General features: G+C 37.3%; 1 protein-coding gene across 1 annotated transcript; it reads right to left on the bottom strand.

Moving 5' to 3' along the window:
• Nucleotides 1–3,224: 3,224 nt before the first annotated feature.
• Nucleotides 3,225–8,784, bottom strand: LOC145314221 (uncharacterized). The gene is made up of 2 exons (XM_080154052.1): nt 7,495–8,784; nt 3,225–5,773 (listed from the first exon to the last, which is right to left on the bottom strand). Exons 1-2 carry the CDS (start codon nt 7,584–7,586, stop codon nt 4,024–4,026), a joined length of 1,842 nt encoding a protein of 613 aa, XP_080010178.1. The 5' UTR covers nt 7,587–8,784; the 3' UTR covers nt 3,225–4,023.
• Between the last annotated feature and the right edge of the window lie 15,709 nt (nt 8,785–24,493).

Here is a 24,493-nt window from a genome sequence, read left to right as displayed (position 1 = left end):
TGGATGAACGAATTAACCAATAAATGTGATTCATTAGCAATAGAAAAAGACTAGAAATTTACCAATGTGAATATATCCATGTATTCTATATCCTTTTATGCTGCCAAAGTCGAAGTGTTAAACATTATTTTACTGTCCATGTCTCCCTGATTGATGTTGCTTTTTGTTTATTTGTCTGCTATTTTTTATTTATTTTTGAAATCGAACCTTTTCTAGAATAATCCATAATTATCTCTTATAGTTAATTAAAGCAACTTTGATTAAAATTATTTTTGAATAGTTTGGACACTGCATGCAAGTTTCAGACAACCAATCAATACTCAATAAATTTATTCAAATATAAATAAATTATGACTTAACAAAAGTTTTTTTAAAAAACGACGGACAAATGATGCCAAATATATAACGATCCCACCCTTGACAATGAAGGAACGTATTGACCAGTATCTAATGATTATATTAGCAACCCACAATTGATGACAATAACCACGTATTCTATATCTATTAATTCTAAACCAAAGAATATCTTTGCTACTTTATATTCAGAGTCCACATTGAATACCAAGTTAAAAATTTCCACAAGTGCATGAAGAGGTTAAAAAGAAACAAATACTTTTTATGCAGGGAAATTTATGATTCTAGAACAATTTTAAACAGATTTGAGATTATTTAAATAATTTATATGAATGGATTTAGCATATGCGTGGATATTATGACAGGGGAAATTACCTTCAATTAAGCATCAAAAATAAGTTTTTTCCATTAATTTTTTTCTGATGATATCATCATAAATCTTTGTTTGTCTTGGCTACTATATAATTATTAGAATAGTGTCCCTGCATAATATGCAGTTTTTCTTATGCAGATTTCATCTGGGTAAATCTTTTGAATCGTGAAGTATCGGACAGTTATTAAGTGCGCTTTTAATACAGCAAAAAAAAATTATGAAACTAAAATAATATTTAAATTCCTTAATTCACAATAGCAATGTTGTAAAAGCAACAAAAGGTCATAATTTATTTAAATAATTATTCAAGCTATAATTTTATTGTTCATTTTGCCAATAGTTCTTTGGCGTTTTTTTGCATAAAATTTCGTTTGCTAAAATATTTAGCCTAATTTAAAAGAACACCCTTGGCTTAAAAGTTAAAAGAGCAGCATCATGATCAGATAAATATCATTTGGAATACAGAAAACAAATTCTATAGGACTTTTCTACAATTCTGGCAAAGCTTGGATATATCTTAAGGAGAAATTAATTTTCCAATCACTGTTTCAATTCTTCATGTAAGAAAGCTTCTACAAATCTCTAGATATTTTGGCTGTTTAATTAACAAATTTTGGATAGTTTTCGGCTAATTTTCTAAATTAAAATACAGAACCCCAATATGCTCTTTCTCTCTACACAAAAAAATCACTTTACCAAATTAGTTTAATTGTTGAATAGTATGAATTAAGATCTAGAGCATAAAGAAAGCGCATCTTACAAAGACCCTTTTTAGTGTGCATACAATTTTTTTTAAAGTAAAATATTTGGGGAAAGTATGTAGAAACTTTACTGGTTATGACTCTTACCTAATTAGGGCGGGATTCTCCTTCGATTTCAAGTGATCATCTAGCTAGAGAACCGAAGGGTATCATCCGTTTGTAATGGAATGCAATACGCCCACTGGTGGATATTAGGTTCACCAATACTTTGATTGAGAAGTCTTTACTGTGCATGGTACTGAGTTGCGCCTGTTTATGGGCCAAGGCATTCCCCCTTCTCTATCCATTTATGTCACGCATCTGACATAAAAAGATGACTGGTTATAACTAATCGGTAAGGAGAAATGATAAATCGTTAACAGGATATAAAGCTTAACTTAAATCAAATCTTTTCTATCTCTAACCTTTTTCATTTCACGTTGGTACGAATTAATATACAAGATTACTATTTTTACGATTGGAAGAGAATTTATATTCGCTTTGAGATATGGTTCCATGAAAATCCTCTACCTCCCCAAATATTTAATTCTTTTTTTTATTTTTAACAAAAACATTGTTTAAGGGGTCCTCCACCAATCTCTTGGGGGAGCCTTTCATAAATGGCTTTATTGAATAAATTTACAAAGTGTTTCAAAAATCAGCCATGTGACGTAATAAAAATGAAGGAGATGAGAGGAGAAGTGGGATAGAAAACCCCTGAAAAAGAGATGGATAATTCCTCATTTTTATAACGTCACATGGCTAATTTTTTAGACACTTTGTTATTTTATTAAAATAAAACTGTTTACTAAAAACAATGGGCGAATATAGTCTCATTGTAGAAATACCTTTGATATAAAAGTTTATAAAATCATGTTAACACAAATCAGATAGAAGAAGTGCATGATGATATACACCCATTAGACCAAAAATGTACGAAAAGTAACCAATTAAATACTGCTTTTAGGGTTTCATTACCATTAGGTCCTAAGAATCTCTTTGTTTTGTACATTTCAGTTAATAAACTTTTAAACAGTTCATTTGTAAACCTCGAGATAAACCTTTATGTATAAAATATTTACTGTACAAAATCGAAACCTTAATTGATCCCCCTTTGACGTGCATAACCAAAAAATATTCTGCCGAGAACAAAACAAAAGATTATAAAAATCAATTTGTTTAGAAATATGGTCTTTTAAACAGTTTTGTTCTTTAAAAAATAAACAAAAAAAAAGAATTGATAGAAAGATGTAGAACAGGGACGATTATTTCTATAACAATTTCATAAATCAAATTTTAGATAATTTTTTTAGGGGGTGGAGGTAAATTTTTCTAGAGCTGGTTTCTCTTGAAATATTGGAGAAATTATTTTAATACAACTTTGAATATATATAAGTATAGAATATATTTTAAGCTATTGGGCGTAATCGTCCCCGATTTAACATTTTGAGACCTAATCTTTTTTTTGTTCAATGCACTATATTTATTTTATGGAATGAGGGGGACATTGGACTGTAAATCACACTAGTACTCAAAGTTTTATAAACAAGCTCTTTCGTTAGTTTAAAAACTTTGGATACCTCTTTTTAAATCTTAATTGGCCTTATACAAAACTTAAGTGTCCAAAATTTTCCACGAACAACTTGAATCAATAATAAGAGTAAATTTGTTTATTATCATGTGAATATACATCAATAAATTGTCCATTGTCATATCCACTAAGTTCCCTGTAACAGTTACAATATATGATATTGACGTATAGTAATAGCAAGAACAAACAGCTAAATATTCTTATAAAGTGTATTAATTCAATACAAGGTTAATATACAATAATAACATTAATATTAAGACAACTGTTCACTTTATGTTCGTATCCTGTTGCAGAGCAATGACTTGCTCCGAAACCGTGGATACCAGAACTAAAATGCTAAACTATAAAATACATGTATTGCTCTTAAAATCAGGAAGAAAGGGACTATACATCACATTTCTCCCTGGCTTAGACATGAACCTCGGTTTCAAACTGTAATATTACAGATTAAATATAACAATAGGTTTTTACATGTTAATTATCATAGATATTATAAGTAGCGTTGAACGCTTACAAAATAGATAATAGTGGATCTGGTATGACACCTGCCATATTTTTTTATTTTTTTTTTATATTTTTATTCCAGATCTTTAAACACTTCGTATGCATTTTTTTTTTATTTTGGTTCCTTAGAACTCTTTTGTGTTTTTTTTTTATATTTTCCTTTTTTCTTTATGTGTTTTTTTTTCTTTTTTAATATTTTCTTTAAGAAAAAAACATTGATTAACATATAATCATTGAAGAATGCATTGATTTACACCTAATGCATTAATTACATAGTTATCATAAATACATGATATAAAAATAACATTGGTTAACATATAACCATCAGATTTAAGCATGGTATTATAGAGCATTAATATGAAACATGAATTTTAAACTTTTTTTGAGACTACTACTGCCTCAACAAATATTAAATACATAAAATAAAATAAAATATGAATTAATACACATAACTATAATTATTACTTTCTTTTTCCAGATGTTCTCTTCCTGCCAGGTTCTTCAATATCCATGGGCATAATAGCTTCCTCATCATTCACTCCAAGTTTTGCGGTCTCATCACACAAGCCGTCTTGAGACATCCTTGCCTCAGTATCACCAAGCATATGAAGACATCTTTCAAATCCGTTATTGACCGCAACCGAAATCGAGGTTGCAACGTTATCAACCTCCTCCTGATTATCCAAAATCTTTTGATGCTTACGACTAACCTCTTCTCCAAATTTATCAAGCATCATCAATATTCCAGGCGTGTGTTCCAACCTCATTTCCTCCCTCACTTGTTCATCAACACGCCATTGCTGATTTGACATTTCAAGGTCCAAACAAACAGGAATGTTCGGATTTAAGGGCTGATCCATCTGAACACAAACAGGATCCCCAAACCGAGTAACCAATTTGAAATCACCCTCGAACCACTCATTTACTTTGTGTTCAGGATTAAACTTCCACTCAATATTGGTTGTCAACAAATTTGTATAAACGTTTCCATCCAACTCCAATTTGATTTCCTTCACTACATTCTCCAAAGTGGTATTTGGATCACATAACAATATCTGCTTGGCTAGAGTCGGACGAAGACGCTTGCAGCGCATCTGCATTTGCCAGGTCAAAATTCTTGCGTCTACTTTATCATTCATCAGACTACCTGCATATGTGGCATTTACCAGGTTATCAATTATGTCTCTTTGACCATCCAATCTAACATAACGTATCTCAGCAGGCATCTCTCCACTGGTGATTAGACTCACCGAATTCACGTTTATAATACGTGGAATGTAGACTGATAAGTTCATGTATTCATTCACCTGAATGGAGTCAATAAACACTTTAGCACTCAAATCCTGTTCAGACTTTCCATCAAGCCAATCTTTCTGTAACTCTAACAAAGTTGTGGATGGCATTTGCTTCAGAATAAAGCTTACTTTATTCACGACATCTTTCCAATGTGCCAGGAGCCGGACAGCTGACACAACCTGCGTCTTCAACCTCGGATCAACGCTATTACCCACCACCGTTCTCAACACCGTCTGAAGGCTCATTTTACCATCTGCAGGTATGACGTCAATTTTTGAAAGTTGAAGCCAATCCTCAAGTTCCCCCATATGTTTGATTATGGGTAACAATTCGCCCAACGTTTGACAGCTTTTTCTCTCATCTCCATCCAGGTATTCAATCTTAGCAAGCAATACCAAACTTGGTAAATTTTCGCAAACAAGCTTAGAGAGAAATATGGTCGCACTCAACTTATTCAGACTAGTTGTCTCGTTCCATGCCAACTTTTTATTTATAGCTTTAGAATGCTCACCAGCCGCCATCAGGTTGAGGTATCTTGAATTCTGGCTGGTAAAGACAGGGATCCTGTCCACAGGCCAGTCTATGGAGTGGATGCATCTTCCCATCTCCAACTGCACTGATAACATGTTTATCAAATTCAACTTAAACCTTGGTTCATTATCAATAAGACGAGCTAAATCTGCCAGTGGCATGTCTTCACTGCTCAAAAATATGTTCCTTGTCGCCCTGCCCACACTCAACGTGGGCAGCTCAACGCGCGACATTACCAACACCAGCCGGGATGCAGAGTTGCTGATCAATGCAGATACTGGTAGACCAGGTTTGACTTGATTTCCTTCATTGGCAGATTGTTTGTGGCGACCATCTTCTTCATTGCTCAATAACTTTTGATTCATTGTTGCCGCCGTAACCAAACTGCAAAAATACAATATAATTAAATTTCAGCATAAAAAATTTAAGATCTAGCATTAAATTCTTCCTCAGTAAACCTTTTTTTATGACACCATGAACAACAACAATACAACAATATCAACATAGGAATTATACCTAACAACAACATTAACACAATCAAAACAAACTTGGCAAACAATGGTAATATATCTTTGAACAAATGTTCTAGACCAAACCAAGGACCTGTAACCTGTTCGAAAAATGACAACTTATGATCAACAAAATCCAATTTAGAAGCTTGTCCATTAAAATCCTCAAAATCCTCTAATCCCTGATATTTAATAGTCTTATTAAAATCAGCAATAAACACCTTTTCATCGTTCAGAAAAATCTTTTGTCCCACGTGTTCTGATTTTTCATTGGCAATATGCAAAAGTTCGAGTCCCTGCCCCTGATTCCCAAGGAACAAATTAGCTGTCAACTTCAAAAATACCGGACTTTGCGAACAATTTAACAAGTTTATATCCTCTACTGCTACAATCATTCTACTATATTCTTGTATTCCAACTGTTTCACCTTTATAATCCACCATTAAGTGTCCTACTGCACATCCATAATCCACACCTAACTTTACTGGAATTTCAACCGCTGTACACTTTTCATACTTAGCAATTTCTCCCAGGTATATAATTCTGAACCCATGATGCATCTGTACATTTGACCTAACTTCTGTTTGAGCACATCTAGAAATACTAAAAAGTTCCATCATCCTCTCGTTTCTTTCTCTACTAGCCAAAAACATAGCATTCAAATCAAATCTAGCTTCCTGTTTTAACAAATCCCCAAAATAACTTCTAACAGCCGCCTTCGGTTCCTCTAAAAACTTGATACCCTCTAATTCTGTTACAAAAATGTTGAAATCCAGATGCTGCAAAGTAAGTTTCTCTGTTCCCATAATTTTAACTAAAATATTCCTTTCCAAGTTAGAAACAAAAAGTTGTTCATTCCAAGCAGTTAAATTGAATGTATCTTGAAAAACTACCTTAAAATTACTGGCCGGTTTTCGTACTACATACGGAAAATATGGAGAAGTTGATGTTGCCCACAAATGATTATCTTCAAAATTCGCCACAATCGTCTTTTTATCATAATCCATAACAACATTTCCCTTGATCAAAACGGGTGTATTTTTTACTAAAATATGCAAAGTCCCAACAGCAAAACCTAAATTGAACCACATATTGTGCGCGTCTATTCCCAGGGTCTTGCATTGAATATTTTCACCACCAACATCCCAAAAAGGTGACAATGTTCCATTAACTGTGAAACTGTGAACAGTTGGCAAATCTATATTTACTTTAAAACTAATTCCATCATGCTGATACTTGCCAGAATGAAAAACCCTCCTACATTCGTCCATACTCAACTCTACCTGTTTTTCATGTGGCACGTCTAGTACGTGCACATGACTCGCGGTACCGCAAAACCAACGCTCCAATTTTAGTCTAACCTCACAACTAATAGCTTCTGACAATATAAAATCGGTTTCTGCTAACCCCAACAATTCCACAGATCTGACCGGTTCCATCCTATCATGCAAACAGGCAGCTGATCTAAGTTCAACATTACTTATTTGAGAACAATCATAAGCTGCTAACCGTGGATCCTGTGACGAATACATACCACCAACAACAATCAAACAATAAAACTGCATCACAACAACAAATAACAAAATATCCAAGTACCTGACTCCTCTTTCATCCTTGGATTTCTTCACAGGTACTGGTCCAACACGTCCACTCTTTGAACTACAAGCGTCCGGTGACCTCTTGCGCATACCACGATCTCCACGATCTCCACGATCTCCACGATCTCCACGATGTCTATCACCACCGCCGCTTCCTCTCTTGTCATCACGCTCTCTACGGTTCTCGTGGTAATCTCTTCTCCTGCAAATATTATACAAATTATTACAAATATTATTTTTTAATCAATTTTGCGAGGTTCCTAGTTACTACATCGGCTACTGAATAACGTTCTAATCTGTCCTTTTCTCTGTTTTGTCTATCCTCTTCTAATTTTTGTAATTGCATTTCATTTGTAGAACCTTTAGGACGACCCTTCACAGGAATAGTCTCAGACATTTTTTGCAATTTTGCATTATCTAACGATCTATCTAATTCATCCTCCTCAACATCTCTACCTCGTTTAACACTTCCCCTTCGTTGTTCCAAGTTTACAATTTTACTTTGCAATTTTGGAAAAGTGTCCTCTAAAATACTCATCCGAGACTCTAACTCTCTAGCAGATTCCATGTTAACATCCTCTACACCCAAACTGTTGTCTACTAAGCTATTATCAGAGGCATAATCCCCATGAAAAACACTATCCTTACTAATAGTAGAATATGTAGAGTCTAACTTAGTTTTGTCAGTCATATCATTTGAATCTACACTATCAGAAATATGAGTACTTTCCAAAGTATCACTAAGATCCTCAACTAAATCATCTAAATTTTCATTATTCTGAGATACATTTGACCTTTGCTGTGACAACCCAACACCCAAAAAAGATTTCTCCAAAAATTCTGGTGTTACCTGTCCATCCTTCCGCCTTCCAACCACCTCTGAACTAACGCCACAACTATTCTCCTCTTCAGAAACGCCTGAACAAGTTAAATTTCTCAAAGTATTGGGAAAGTCATAGTTTACTTTCAAGGTATTATCCACAGAGAAACATTCATCTGTAATAACTAAGTCAATCTTTTCATCTGGAGTCAAGTCTAAAGTACTCTCAATAACATATATTTTATCTCTTGGTACAATTCTCACCCCTTTATCTTTCAATCTACACTTTTCAAGAGGCTGAACCTCGAATAAACTATCAGAAATTGCTTTTGTCACTAAACACGGACCCACCCATAACGAGCAGAGTTTACGAGCTACACCAATCGTTGTGACGTCATAAAAAATGTAACAATAGGAATTTATAGCTACCGGCCTACCTATCCTTTCTGTATTTTCTACCTGCAAATACTTCTCAGTTCTTTCTTGTCCAGTCCTCCAATTCTTGTCAAGGCACTCCAATAACTCTGAAAAATTCATATGTTTAATTTTCGAGCGTGTTAACGGGTCAAATGAGTCAAGTGGAAGCTTAGGGTTTCTTAGGAACATCTTAAAATATGGGGAACACCCTAACCTCCGATTGAAAGAAGTGTTCATACAAAATTGTGTAGCTTTAAGTTTATAAGCCCAATCACCATCTTGAAAACGTAAATCAGTCTTAAGAAACGAATACACCGATTGGTTGTATCTTTCACTGTAATTTGAATTTGCTGATCTTGGAGGGATAAAAATTTGTTCAATTCCCAACCTTAAACAAACTTCCCTAAAAACTTTTGATTTGAAGCTTTGTGCATTGTCAGTCCTAATTCGCTCGCAGAGTCCCCAAACAGAAAATAAATTAAATTTCAGACATTCAATAATTGTTTCAGCTTTAACATCCTCAATAGCAAACAACCACACATATCTAGTACAACTGTCAACTACTATTAAAATGTGCTTACAAATGACTCCATTATATTCACACTCATTCAAAGGACCTAAAGCATCTATGGCCAACTCTGCCATAGCTTCCCCAGCCAAAGGAGAAAATTCTATATTATGATTATGTTTAGGTTTTTTACGTCTATTTAAACAAATGACACAATTTGCAACTGCCGCCGCTACATATTTAGATACATAGGGAACAATGAAGTGACGATTAATCCTGCTCAAAGTTTCCAAATAACCCCTATGCCCCGCTGTAACATCTGCATGAGCTAACAAGAAAACTTTATTGTACATTCCAATAGGTACCACTACCCGTTCAATAAATTGAAATTCTTTCTGAAGCCGCATAGGTGAAGTCAGGATAATTAAACCATCCTTATAACTCAGATGTTCAAAAAATCTTAATATTTGTTTACCACGATAAGGCATTTGAGACAATTCTCTGGACGTAGGTTTGACATTATTTACAATAAATTTCCTCACCTCAACTAAAACAGGATCCTTCTCCAGGCTACGACTAAATTCTCTCGCCTTCAATCTGGATGATATTTGACTGGCCGTCTCTGCTCCAATTCCTGCAATAAGACATAATTTAGGATCTTCCAATTGATATACAGTATCTAATATTAACTCTCCTTGTTCGTCTGTCGATAATTTAGATATCCTATCTTTACTATCCTTTAATGTAGTACGTGACAATATATCAACATTAGTATGCATCTTGCCCTGCCTATGTACAACCTCATAACTGAAGGTGGATAAAAAATTTATCCACCTTATGGTGAGACCAACAAAATATCCGTTCTGCCTCCAAGTAGATAGATGTTTCAGTGCAGCTGAATCAGTTCTCACGATAAACTTCTTGTGTCTCAAATAACATTCAAATCTTTCAACAGCATTTACTAATGCACATAATTCTCCTTTGTGTGCTGCATAATTGGCTTCATGAGTTGAACAAACACGTGACCAACACGATATCATCTTCTCTTGTCCATTTTGTTTTTGACTTAACACCGCTGACATAGCTGTAGATGACCAATCTGTATCCAACACAAATGGTTCAGCCTCCATTCTCCAATCCGGGAACGATTTACTTATTTCATCACAGAACAATTCTCTAGTCTTTGTAAAAGCTTCCATACTTTTTTCATCCCATTCTATTTTACTACTGTTTCTAAATTTGTTCAATGGTGCTGTAATATCAGAAAAATTCTTGAAATATGAACCATAATAATTTATGAAACCAGTAAATCTTTGAATATCTTTACCTGTTTCAGGTACTGGCCAATTCTTAATCTTTTCAATATATGCTTTGTCCATAAATATGCCTTCTTCATTTATAATATGACCCAGAAATTTCACTTCCTCTGCAAACAATGTACATTTTCCAAGATTAATCTTGAGGCCTGCTTCACAGAATGTTCGTAGTAGAATATTCAAATGTTCCAGATGTTCCTCCACATTCATACTATATACAAGAACATCGTCCAGGTAAACTAGGCAAAATGCCCTCAATTCAGGACTCAAATCCATTACTCTATCCATCAACTTTACAAATGCACTTGGAGCATTGGTCAATCCAAACGGAAGCCTCTTGAAGCAATATTGCCGTCCATTAGAACAAAATGCTGTATATTTCCTGACAGATTCCTTCAAATGCATTGAATTATATGCTGAAGTTAGGTCAATAGACGTAAAAATCTTCTTTCCTCCAAGTTTGTCAAACAGCTCACCAATGTTAGGCAAAGGGTAACAGATCTTCTCAGTTATCTCATTTAATGAGCGGTAGTCCAGGACAAAACGGACTTTCACCTCGTTAGTATTTCCAACTTTCTTCTTAACAGCAAAAATTCCAGAATTAAACGGTGAATTACATTCTTCTATCACATCTGTCTCCAACCATAAATCAATCTGTTCTTTTAGTTTTTCTGCATGATGAGGATTGAGTCTAATCATCCTATTCTTGAAAGGCTGAGCTCCAGGAACCAACTGAATATCATACTCCTCCAAAGTACAAGATCCAATATCCGTAGGATCAATCGATAATGCCTTGAAGTTCTTTAAAAACAACCCAACTATCCTTCCTTTCAAAGAAACATTATCCTTTAAAAACGGAACTTTATCCAACTTCAATTTATCTTTAATAAAACGAATCTTCTTTAATGTTGTTGACACATCTTCTTTAACCCTGTTCTCTTGCAGCATTGCTATCTTCTCCGCCACAAACAAATTTCCAACCAAAGTACCAGCAGGAACAGATTTCATAACAGTTTCAAAATTCGTGATTTTAGTCATAATTTTACCGTTCTTTCCCACTTCAGTAATTCCTTCGTTTATCAACAAGTTGTTTCGGCTACAGTAACCTTGTCTAGGAGCTATATAACATAACTGTCCTTCAGGCATATTTCCTTTAGTTGAAACTTCTACCACCACTGTACTCAATGCAGGAATTTCTATTCGATTTTTCAATGAACAAATCCATTTTTGGTCTTGTAACTCAGCTACATTCACCTCAGGTTTCTTAGTTCTTGCTTTCTCCATTTTCTCCAAAACTGTATGAACCAAATTCTTCACTACAATTTTCCGTTTAGCTACTAAATTCACACTGATTCCATGCATCTCAATCCTGTTGCCGTCTTTGGCAAATATCGTCTTCACGTTATTTTTGTTCAGCCAATAACTGCCTAGGTTCATAGGTACAGTCATGCCGGAAATAACAAAACAATCTTCTTGAAAACTGTGACCTCCAATCTGAAATTCAACATTCCGAACAACACCATCAATCTTGATGCTGGAACCCTGCACGCCTGTGGCTTTCGAATCCGTTTCTTCAATCACACAATCAAGCTTTCTAGCCAGCACTTGAGATATCAGGCAGCCTCTTGCATTGCCGCTATCAATTAAAGTCAGGATTTCCATGCCACCAATCTTTGTTGGAACATAGACTTCAGCCGCTCCAGCCGCCATCTCAGAATCTTCATGAAACTTATAAAACAGCTATCTAACTCACACCAACAGTTATGAGGTTGTAACTATCCAATGGTCTATCAAATAACTATCTATCTGTCTACAACAAATAACAAAAAAACTAAATAAAACAATTCACTCACCGACAATATTTCATCCACCAACAGAAACGTCCAGAAATATCTCCTAATCCACAATCAACAACAGAAATTCTCCGGCCAACAGAAACTCCACAAACTGTTAATCCACAATCTAAAATATTACAAAATTTTAGATGCCAATTGATGGAAAATCACTGTACATAAGAATTAATATTGATATTAATATATGTAACAAATTTACAAGACTGTTTTTCGAACAGCAATATATATAATGGTAATCAAATGGTAACAACATCAAATTATAACAACTCACCATCAAATAAATAATGATGACAGTATCTCCCAATCACCAAAAAACACCTTTCTCAGCCAATCTAAAATAAATACAATGATTTTAGATGCCATAAATAAATGTTTCACTGAACCAATAACTTGTAACACAATAAAAGAAGTTGTATTAAGAAATATGACATGATCAAACATTATCAATCATCAAGCAGATTAATCTTTCCAAATACCATAAGTTCAATTTTTTGAAATTCAATAAAATATTACCTAACAAAACTATTATTGTCAGATTAAACTAAGATGTATAAAAGGTTTAAAAGTCGAAATTCAACTAACCATATATCTCAATACCTGAGAGCACTTTCTTGCGCAGCTTTGCTTCTCTGCGCAGCCCAACTTTCTGCGCATGGCGCGCTCCACGCTCGATAATCATTTCAGCTACCTCTATACACCGCCCCATATTGCGCATACCAGCTCCGAGAAACAGTGCAAATTTCTTTGCAAATATGGTCACTCCCCCTCTCTCTCAAACAAAAGAGACAGCTCCCCCACATATCAACTCTGAGAGGTAGTGCAATATTCGTTGCAAATATGTTCACTCCCCCTTTCTCTTCCAACAAAAGAGACAGCTCCACCATATTTGTGCATACCAGCTCCGAGAGACAGCCCCTCCCTTCCTTCATAGAAAAAGACTTCTCCACGATTATATCTAATGCATTATAACAATTTTGCTTCATGAAATTCTAAACTTCATTAAAAATTTTGCTGAATCAACATCACTAAATCGCAATATAATTGTTTTAAAATCGAATACTTTAAATCACAATAACTGACTCATCTTTAAAAACAATTTTCCACATTTCATCAAAATTTAATACTTTTCAAATATCTAATTTCATATTCTTATCAAATTTAATTCAATTTAAAATTCAATTTAATATTTTTCAATAGCAATTTTACAAAATTGTATTCCTAATTCGTTTTTCATTTTCACTTTTTTTATTATTCTTATCTCTGTTAGACTCCACAACAGTCTGAAACAAAAATGAATTTTCCTAATTTCAACAAAACATAATCAAAATAAATTAATTATTGATTTCCATTATAACATAATCTCATAATTTCATATAGGCTTATAAACAATATGTTATTTTTTCATAATTCAAAATAAATCATCAAAATAAATTATCACAAAATTAGAGTTGCTTCGTTCACTCTTTACCATTAATTTTGTTTTGTTGTTGTTTATTTACAATGCGCATAAATCAAAACAATGCCGCGTAACAAGTAGAAAATGAAATAAGGTTTTATGATTATAATACATTCAAAACATTAAAACCATAAAATGTCATCTATAATAGCATTATTCCATGCCTCGACTTCCGCTACAAGATCGTCTTCATAATCGCTTGCCCCTAAACCATCGACATGTGCCACTTCCTTCGTGTCTTCCCCTTCTTTCACCTCTCCTTCAATTTCACCAACCAATTTCTTTTTATCCATACTATTTTCATTCTTTTTAAAACTCTTTTGCCCCGTCTTATAAGGAACAAAAGGCTTGTTTCCCCACCGCAAAAAGTATTTTCCTTTAGGATTAGGCAACTTTTTATCTCTAATATCAAAACAATCCCTCATCATGTGACCCTTTTTGTTGCAATAATAACAAATAAATCCACCTTGAATTGCGCCAATTAAAGGAATAAGTTCAGCTGGTCCACCAAATTCATCAGCTAAATCAATTTCACATTGATTTATTTCAAATGACAAATTATCTTCATCACTAACCTGATCAATAGTTACAGGATTTGACTTGGAACCAACGCCACCAACCATCGTCTTAGCCAAAGCCATCTGGTTTGTTGTACATCCTCTAGCCATTGACCCTGAAATTTGATTAAATTGTAACCCTTTAACAATCAATTGTGCTTTAACTATTAACTCTGTCCGAAACTTCGTTATCATTCGCACTTGTCCGTCACGTTCCAAATCCAATGCAAATTGACGCATCTGATTAGCCAAAAGTGGAGACAAAACCACATTACACACTTGGGAATAGAAATCCATAAACATATCATCAGTTGGTTTCGGATACGCACGTTTCCAGAAAGAAAGTATCTTATCAAAAAATGCATCAATCTTATCATTCTCATGTTGCTTAACACTCAAATACGCATCTTTACACACATTTTTCATGTCGGGCGGTAAAAATGTCTCCCGCATCTTACACAAATACCCCTTTAATGTTAATTGTCTATTCTCCATATCAGCAGGTTTTAGTGTATAACCACAAGCGGTTCTTACACCCACACATTTATCAAACAAAATTTCCTTACACACTTGATGATTAGTCATATGATAACGTCTAGTAGTCATCCAAAATCTCTCCAAATAATCATCAAAGAAAATCACATCATCGTCAACTGCAAATTCAGGCGCATTTTTTCTGAACTGATCATCAAGTTTAGCACACGTTTCATTGTACCTATGCACATTCTCCTCCCCCTGCGAAACATACAGAGATCTATCTGGTACATAAACAAGAGATTTACACCAACTAACCTGCGAATCACTCAGGCCGGCTTCAAAAAAATTGAGCGTATTAAAATCCACCGCATCAACCTCAGAAAGGGCTGGCCACCACATGAGAACTCCATTATAGATATTATCCACAGCATCAACTCTAGACAATTCCCAAAGTTTTATGATCTTATCTTCATTTCCCTGCATACCACCAAAAATAGGTCGAGAACCACCAGCAAACAATTTAGGCTTCTCTTCTGATCCTCCAAATCCTCCAGATCCACCAGCCGTTCTCTGCCACGGCATAGAGTTATTTAAACCATTCTGCTGGTTATTCGACCCATTCTGCTGGGTATTCTGCTGGTTATTCGACCCATTCTGCTGGGTATTTGAACCATTCTGCTGGTCATTCAAACTATTCTGCTGGGCAATCTTTTCAAGAATTCGCTGCTGGCCAGTCATAAACTCATTCTCAACGGTCACATCCTCAGTCTTGATATCATTATCAACACTAGGCTTCACCACCTTATTAAGACGATCTTCCAAATCGTCCATCCGAGTAGCCAGTCCAGTAACCGCAGCAACATTAGTATCAACATTATCCGTCAATTCCTGAACTTTTGCCTCCAGCGGCGCCATCCTTCCAGTAAGATTATCCAGCTTATCCCCATTGGAATGAATATCACCCTGCAGCGAGGCCAACAATTGGAGCATATACTCCTCCTTCTCCGCCGGGGACAACTTCTTGTAATAATCAATGTCCACCTTCATGGCGTCCAAAAATTCCTGAACAAAACTAAAGCAAAGAAATAATACAATTAAAAGAAAATCTGAGCCGTAGATTCGTACTACACTACTGCGCCAAAATGACGTATAGTAATAGCAAGAACAAACAGCTAAATATTCTTATAAAGTGTATTAATTCAATACAAGGTTAATATACAATAATAACATTAATATTAAGACAACTGTTCACTTTATGTTCGTATCCTGTTGCAGAGCAATGACTTGCTCCGAAACCGTGGATACCAGAACTAAAATGCTAAACTATAAAATACATGTATTGCTCTTAAAATCAGGAAGAAAGGGACTATACATCACAATATCAATATGTAAATCATCATAAAGTCAATTATAACTTAACATTATAATTCAATAAGTACTATATATAACTTACTTACTATAGTATAGCATAAAGACTGCCTGTATGTCTCTGCCGAAAGAAATTGCTAACCATTAGACTCATTTATTTTTATTTTATATCCTGAGATGATTTTTTGTATATTTTAGGGAAGGGTACCACCACCATTTCAAGAAAAATCGTTCTTACATGAAATAACTCCTCCTGAAACAATATTTTGTGTGTAGACGCTAGTTTCATGTACGTTGTTATAATATGCGAATTTATCTTCTGTGACAGTCTTAGTGTGTACGATATTACAATTGTTTATACATATGCCATACTGTATTACCATAATATAAATGTTTGCATACTGAAATATGTTTCAAAGTATAGGGATCTTAAGGAATAAGACAATGGACGATAAATTGTTGTACACCAACCAATGCGGATAAACAAAATAACCTCTTCTGTGAATTTAGTTTAAGATTCGACCAACTAATCACAAATAAACAAAATACCCAATGTCTTTGATGCAACAAATAAGATAAAGTGGTTATAAAACTTTGGGTACCAGTGTAATTTACAAGCCAATGACCCCTCCCTTCCTGAAGTTTATATGAATACCAACATGTGTCGAAAATCATAAATGTTTATGAATTTAATAAGAATATGTTTATGTGTTGCAACCCCAAAAAAATTGAAAAAATATCCATGAATGATGACAGTATATTATAATGGTACACAAAGTTTTATAACCTTGTCCTCTCATTCGCTGACTCAATAACTTTGGGTACTATCATTATGAGTTTTCTTTAGCAGTGTCTAAAATTTTCTGGTAATTTTGTGTATCATTATTGGGGATGTACATCATTTAACCTCCATTGTCTTATCCCTTAGGATCTGTGGTTACAGTAGATTAGCTTAGGTTAGTTTATCTTTACCTCTGTTAAGTACTTGTTCAAAATGACCTTTGGGGTTAAGGGAGGATTATCACTCACAAAAAAACTCATAATAAAATAAAAAAGCAAAAACTATCTCAAAGTTTCTAAAAAGCTTTCCTAAAATGGAGAGAATTAAAAGGAAAAAAAAATACTACTTAATCAAATGGGGTGTCTTGTTCTTATGATATTTTTTTTACATAATTTTTTGAAACTAACTTTTATGCTCATATATTTATGGCAGTGTCGTCCTTGTTAAAATTACTTGTACAAGAACACTCCTTATTTAATCTGCCATTAATCTTTCATCAAATTATATCTTTAACAAACATATAATATCAAATATTTTTGCATTTTAATACATAATTCAATCCTTGTAGAACTGTTTTCATATATTAAAACATGTTAATAAAGGGCATATCCTAATATAAAAGTAAAAGGATAACTGTCTCGCTAATTGTTGGTTTGATATGGTTCTCCTTTGCAGGACCAGGAAAGGTTTATAACAATTTTTGGGGTGGTAAAATCGCCCTTTAACAAAAATTCATTTTACGCCTTCCTCCTTTTCTCATATGCCCCCAAAGCCGCTATTAGTTGACAAAACGCATAACAATTTTAGGTCAAAAATACATTTTTTTAAATTTTCTAAAATACCATTGTAGTAAATTTTAAATTAAGATAACATTTATATCCCAAGAAAATTGAAAATAAGAAGCTATCCGTTATTGACAGACAAACCTTATTTACAGAATAGCTTCACTTTCTTAACCGTTTACACCTTGGAACAATTTGTATGAATATGAGAGCAGCATAATACAAATTTGAATGAAATTACTTCAGCTGCATTCAAAATTAGGCTCTTCTTTAAAAAAACAAGTATAGATATATTTATATAAGCAGAGTGTTTAAAATTTAAGAAACTAAAAATGTACAACATATGACAAGTAATTAACATCCTCCAGACAACCGACAATAAAAATAAATTTAGCCTTGCAAGCTTATTGGTTGTAGTATTTTATTGTCTTTATACTTTTAAAACTTGCGTTCATTTTCTGACTACTGAATATCTATCTATCATATCACCATATGAAAATGTGGAGTAGTTGCGCAATAAAAACTGAAGAATCATTGCATATATTGCAGATTTAGATCAAAATTATGTGCTTTCAAATTTGAAATTTAGGCGGCTCTGTACCAAACTATGCATGTTAATATGTAACAAGGGATTTATCTATCTATTTAAACATGTGGTAACGTTTCTTATTTTACTAGTTAAAGTCAAAACACCCTCTCGGTACCTAAAGATGTGTTTTTTTTTCAGGTCCATTAGTTTAAACTAACTCAACCAACCAAAAATACCACTAGGGAAAGGAAGGAGGTTAATGCCCACATCCCCCCCCCCTCTTTCATTTTTAATTCTAAAAAGAAAGGGTAACAATAAAATTTAGGTCGGTATTTTTACCAGGGGTAATTTTTCGGGGGAGAAAAGTTCCCTCCTCCTAGAAGTTTCACTTAAAGAAGCATAAAGACGAACTATATCGGTTCTAAGAGATTCTAAGCTAACTAACAAACAGAAACACAGATAAAAAGACTTAATATTACTTTCATATAAATATTAAACAATAAACAATACAGACCAAAAAAAGAGATTATGGGGAGAGCATTGCTTGTCTATCAAAATTTAGATTTAGCCACTAAAAAAGTTGACATAATTTCCTTTTAAATGTGTTTTTCAATTACTCTTTCTTTATTTTTGTATGTCTATTAATTTGCTTTCCTGTCTATCTACTCATGTCTAGTGGTAACTATGTGTCATTTGAAAATCAAAGCTACTCTGTGAATAATATGTGTTATAGTTTTGGAAATGAAATATATGAATTGGGTAGAAATATTTAATGTTGGAGGGGGGGGGGGGACTTGAATTGTAAAATAAACCCCTCCCCCCTTGTTCCTAAGGTGGCCCTAGGGTCGTATCCTCTAGTTTTTCATAAAGCACTCAAATCTTAATAACATGATAATTTCCTTGGAAGAAAGCATTTTTTTTTACATTTATGCTGACTTTATTTTATGTTAATGGGTTCTAAGAATATTTGAATATATTTCAATCTTTAATTTTCAGAAATAAAGTAATCTAAAAATGAAGTGAACATTTAAAATGTTGAGAAAGGAGATTTCAGGTTCGAGTTTGGATCAAACAATAATAATGAAACGTGTAGCTGTAATGTCAGGCACGTGACATCAGTAATAGGAGCAAGGAATGACTTGGCACTTTTAAACACGCTCGACTCATTACCTTTACAAAGGTTGGTTATCTGCAGGGTCTATTAAACTTTACCAGTATTTACAGGTATTTACTAGCATTCTAAAAATTTATGTATAGCATCGTATTACAGACAATTTTCCACGAATATTAATATAAATATCATAAAATTAACAACAGTTTTGTTAAACTGGCCTACGGCCAAAAAAAACTGGTTTAATCCTTTATTTTTTTATTATAATATTAGCGGAAATCTGTCCATAATACGATGCGATAAAAATAAACATTTTGACAACTTTATTTGTCTTTTTATTTTTGGCATCTGTGGCTTACTCATTCGGCAAACGGGAATTTCCTAGTTTGAGCTTTCTCCAAAAATAATCTGTGATGCCATTTCTGTTTAACCAGAAGTGGGGCCCACCCTTTTTAAGGAGCGCAGCTGCTCTGCAGGTTACATTAAAGTTTGTCTGTATGTATAAAATATTGGCTGCGCCCTTAGCATCAAACGGGTATTTATTTGGAAACTTTTTAATCTGATAATGATATAGCCTGAAACAATGACCTGGCCTTTACAAAATAGAGAACTCAATTGATTCAGTGGTTAACAAGATCTGAACTGTGTAACAAGCAAATAAAAACCTTACTGTTTTATAAAAACAAACTTGCGGCTACACCCTTAAAAGCCTCCAGGGACAATTTTCGCTTTAGCTATGCTATTACTGACATACATTTCCTTGTTTCTTTAAAGACTTTTTGCTCTTCTGCATATATTAAAATGAGCTTGAAAAAGATTATAATTTCAATGCCCTTTTACACCAAGCTTTAGTAATTTAAATAATTCTCAGTTTCTTTTTGAGTGACTAAAGGAAAACAACTTTAAAAGCCTTGTGACTATTTAAATGTATATATTTTAAACTAATAACTGCGCCACTTGCTTTTAAATTAAGTTTGAAATAAGATACATAAACAAACCATGTCTACGAACTATGAAAAGCTTTCATGGTATGGAGAAAATAATCAGTTCAGTGGGTAGCTCCGCGAGGGACAGACAAAAAAAGCTAACTTCATTATATCATAGACTTTGTTTCTAAATTCAATAAGATTTTATTTATTCTATTTTACTTTCTGGCGGCTGCGCCCGTATATGCGAGGAACAGTGTATTAAAAAAAGGTCTAAAAGTAAAAATAAAATAACCTAAAACCAACCAAATCGGCTCAGTGGTTATTAGTCGCAAGCTCGAGATCAAAAAATCTTTGTTTTAAAAGCTGTACAATAACATCCCTTGTTCTTATATTCTGTTGTTTTTCTGTGGTATCCGCCTAGGGTAAATGGCAGACACCAGAGTTCGAATAAAGACTACGGCAGTGTGAACAGACGTGGACACCTTACTATAGAGAAGCTACGCTTCTCTAGCATTCACTAGACAAGAATCAACATCTATTTCAGTTGTCACTTTATTGAAGGTTTAAAGGATACTAAAGCTATATACAACAAACAATAACTACATAGATAGGAATAAATAATCATAACATAAAAGCATTATAATACATATACAATAGTCAGTTTGGGCAATCATGATCCCCCATCCCTGGAAAGGGGTGGGGGGAATTAAGAATACAGTTAACCATAATATAAATACATATGGATTAGGAATAAAGATAGTTAAAGATAAATCATACAGTAAAACATAGATAATTGCAATGGTTAGGTAGATGGCTATCCCTGTCTGGGGCAGGCAGGATAGCCCATGGAGCAGCACAATAGGTAGATAAGCATAGAGGGGTTGAGTGGTAGGTCTGGGTACTAAAGAGGGAAGGTTTGATGATTACTTGTGGCAACAACAGTCTGTGTGGGGGTGATTCTATCAGGTGAGGGCAGGTTTAGATCCTTTATCCTCAGGGTTGAGGTGGTGCTGATAACTTGGTGGTTGAAGGGGAAGGTTCCGGTGCTTAAGATGGGAGAGGGAGGGTAACACCCCTCCCTCCATTTGCAGGACAACTGAGAGATGAAATCAGTACCGTTATCTGACATATTTCCAGGTGGCTTTACAATTGTAGAATAACAGGATTTAGCTAGGTGCGTAGCATCACTATAATGTCTTGGTTTCTGCATGGGCCAGAGCTGCCGCATACCACAACTCTCCCCTCGGAAGGCTGGAGGGGTTGTCTGCACCGCCAGACTTCCGACAGTGGTTGCGGCCTTCAGTTTGTTGTCCTTGTGGAATGGGTCCGCCAGGATACCAGCTGCTGACTGGTGGTGGACTCCAGCCCTCCCCAGGTCGAACGGAATCTACTATATCTGCTGGAGTAGCTGGTCCTGTTGGATGTTCTGGCCGTTGGATGTGTACCTCTGAGGCCACCCTGGCAACCTCCAGGGGTGGCACAACACATGAGGGGGCTTAGACCAACAGCCGCCTGGTATACACCTCTTCAGGTTTCTCCACTGGGCTGGTGGTCTCCATCGTGTTGGTCACCTTGCTGCTGGCAGGCTGGCTACTGGATGCAGGCGCAGTTTCTTCGCCCTCGGGGCTGGTCAGGTTCATTCGGCTTCCAGGGTCTCTGTCAACGCGGGCAGGTGGTGGTTGCCATACTGTAGGAGCGTTGCCTTCCTCAGGCTCATCCTGGACATTGGCAGGGGGGTGCATGGCAGTCAGACCTGCGGGGTAGGGGAAGGTAACAGTCCATCCCTTATGCCGGAGGCTGTCTTGGATCTGCAAGGGTGGACTGGAGGCACAAGGCTCCGGATTTCCTCCCCTAGCCTGAAGGGGTCCAGGCACATCGTCTCCATCTTGGGTAGACATAATTGTTGGGGATCCTCTACTTCTATGGTTAGGCTCGGCACTGGGCGCATCTGGTTGAGTTACTCCCCAGGCGGCGGTCAAAGCTTCTTCAGTTTGGCTGGTAATGGCTGATATCCTGATTCCTGGGGCAGATGCAGGGGGCGCAGGCAAGTTTGGCCCAGCCCAAACTTCCTGATACACCAGTGCAATACAATTACCCTGGCTTGGTTGAGGGAGGTAGACAGCTGGATGCAGTTGAGGGTGAGGGACAGCTGGACTCTCCCTGCTGGCTGAGGGCTCTGGCTGGCCGGGGGTGACGGGTGTCACCCCTTCCTCTGGGGCTGTGGGCTCATTCTGGGGTCCAGGTATCTCGGTGGCGGCGACGGTTGTCGCCCCAGGCACCAGCGTGGGGGCGCTGGATAGCACCCCCCAGTCTTCACAGGGGTCCAGGTCTCTCGGTGGCGGCGACGGTTGTCGCCCCAGGCACCAGCGTGGGGCGCTGGATAGCACCCCCCAGTCTTCACAGGTGGCGGCGACGGTTGTCGCCCCAGACATCAGCTTGGTGGTGCAGGGGAGCACCTCTCGTTCCTTCCAGGTGGCGACGCCAGTTGGCGTCCCATACATCGACTCAGACTCGCTGGCTAGCGCCTCTTGCCTCTCCCACTCGGCGGCCGCCAGGGCCTCCCCATACACCGTCCCGGTGGCGCTGGGTAGCGCCCCTCGGCTCTTGCTGGGGGTGACAGGGGTTACGGACACCAGTCCCCTGTGGTTGAGGCTGAGGTCCAGGCCAACCCGGTTGGGTTCAGCCGCTCCTCCCAGCACGTTGATCCTGGCCACTATGGTCCCAATCCGAGATACAGACTCCTGGGTAGCCGCGGCCCCAGCGGCGGCAGCTGGTTGGGGTGACGGCTGGGCACCTCCCTCCAGGTGGACCTGGGTGTCAGACGGGTTGCATGAAGGTTGTTGGGCGGCCTGGTGTTTCTTCTTTGCCTGGTCCCAACCGGTTCTACACTTGGCGGCTGTGTGGCCGTTGAAGCGGCAGCGCCCCTTCGTCCAGCTGGGTCCCATCAGGCCGGCTTCCCCAGGGTGTATCAACCTGCCAGGTCTCTCCTCCTCCAGTTGGGGCACCAGCTGACAAACAGGGTCTCCCCTACTAGGGGTCAGGCGGTGCTGGGCTGCTTGTGGTGGCTCCTTGGTTACATTCAGCCTCCTCCCCATACACACAGGTCCCTTCCATCCAACAGCGGCTCTCCTCTCCTGGGTGGCGAGGCCAGCCTCGGCCTTAGCTTCTGCAGGTGCTTCTCCACATGAGGGATCCTGCCTCTGGATACGCCAGGTGGTTGGTAGCAAAGGCCGTTGATGGTGCCAGTCGGAAAGGGGGCTATGATCTCTGGGGGGTACCTGTGGCCAGTGTGTGGACAGGTACCCACAGTTGAACCAGCAAGGCCCAGAAGATGCCATCCGGATGGTAGCCTGAACTGTATTCTGGACTGCCAGCAGGCTGTCGGTAGCCACCTGAGTTGGGCCAGAGTTGCCAGCTGGTATTGCGTCCCTGCCAGGCTCCGTCAGCCGCTGGTGGGGAACCCCTGCGGTGGTTCTGGTTTTGGCAGGGGGTGGCCTTCTTATTGACTTCCCTAGTTGGAGCTCTGCATCCTGGTGGGCCTCCATCTTCAGCAGCATGGGGGAACTTGGCTGGGACATGTGCAGTGGTTCAACAGAGTAGAGGCATCTGGTCTTGGAGTGTGGGGGAACAGCCTCACTGCTGCTGGTCAACCCTGCTCCCTCCGTGCTGGGTAAAGCCTTCCACTGCAGCAGGTCGCCAGTTCCCATCCTTAGGCCGGTCCCCAGTCGTTCCATGCCTGGGGGCTCCCAAGGAGGCTTGGGTGGCGGCTCCCCCACCCCCAGGTACGCGTCGGGCATCTGGGTGAAGAGCCTATTCCCCTGGGACAACTCCCCATCCTCCAGCTTGGTGAGGCCAGCGCCAGGGAGGGCCTTTCCACCCCAGAAACAGGTGGTACTGGCCCTAGGGCTGGGCCCCTTTGGAGTCTCAGTTCTGGTGGTAGTGTCCATCTTGGGGCTGGCCACTAAGTCTCTGAAGCTTGTCACCTTCTCATTAGGCTCAGTTGCATCGTTCAACACCCCCAGGAGGACACCTACAGGTTCAGCAATCCCCAGTCCAGTATTGCTATTTCTCGTGCGTTGAGCACCAACTGAAC

The sequence above is a fragment of the Acartia tonsa genome, chromosome 3 (genome assembly GCF_053477335.1).
Source record: "Acartia tonsa isolate MP-2025a chromosome 3, ASM5347733v1, whole genome shotgun sequence".
NCBI classification, from domain to species: Eukaryota; Metazoa; Arthropoda; class Copepoda; order Calanoida; family Acartiidae; genus Acartia; species Acartia tonsa.
The sequence above is the reverse complement of the archived record's forward strand: the minus strand, read 5'-3'. Positions and strand labels throughout refer to the sequence as shown.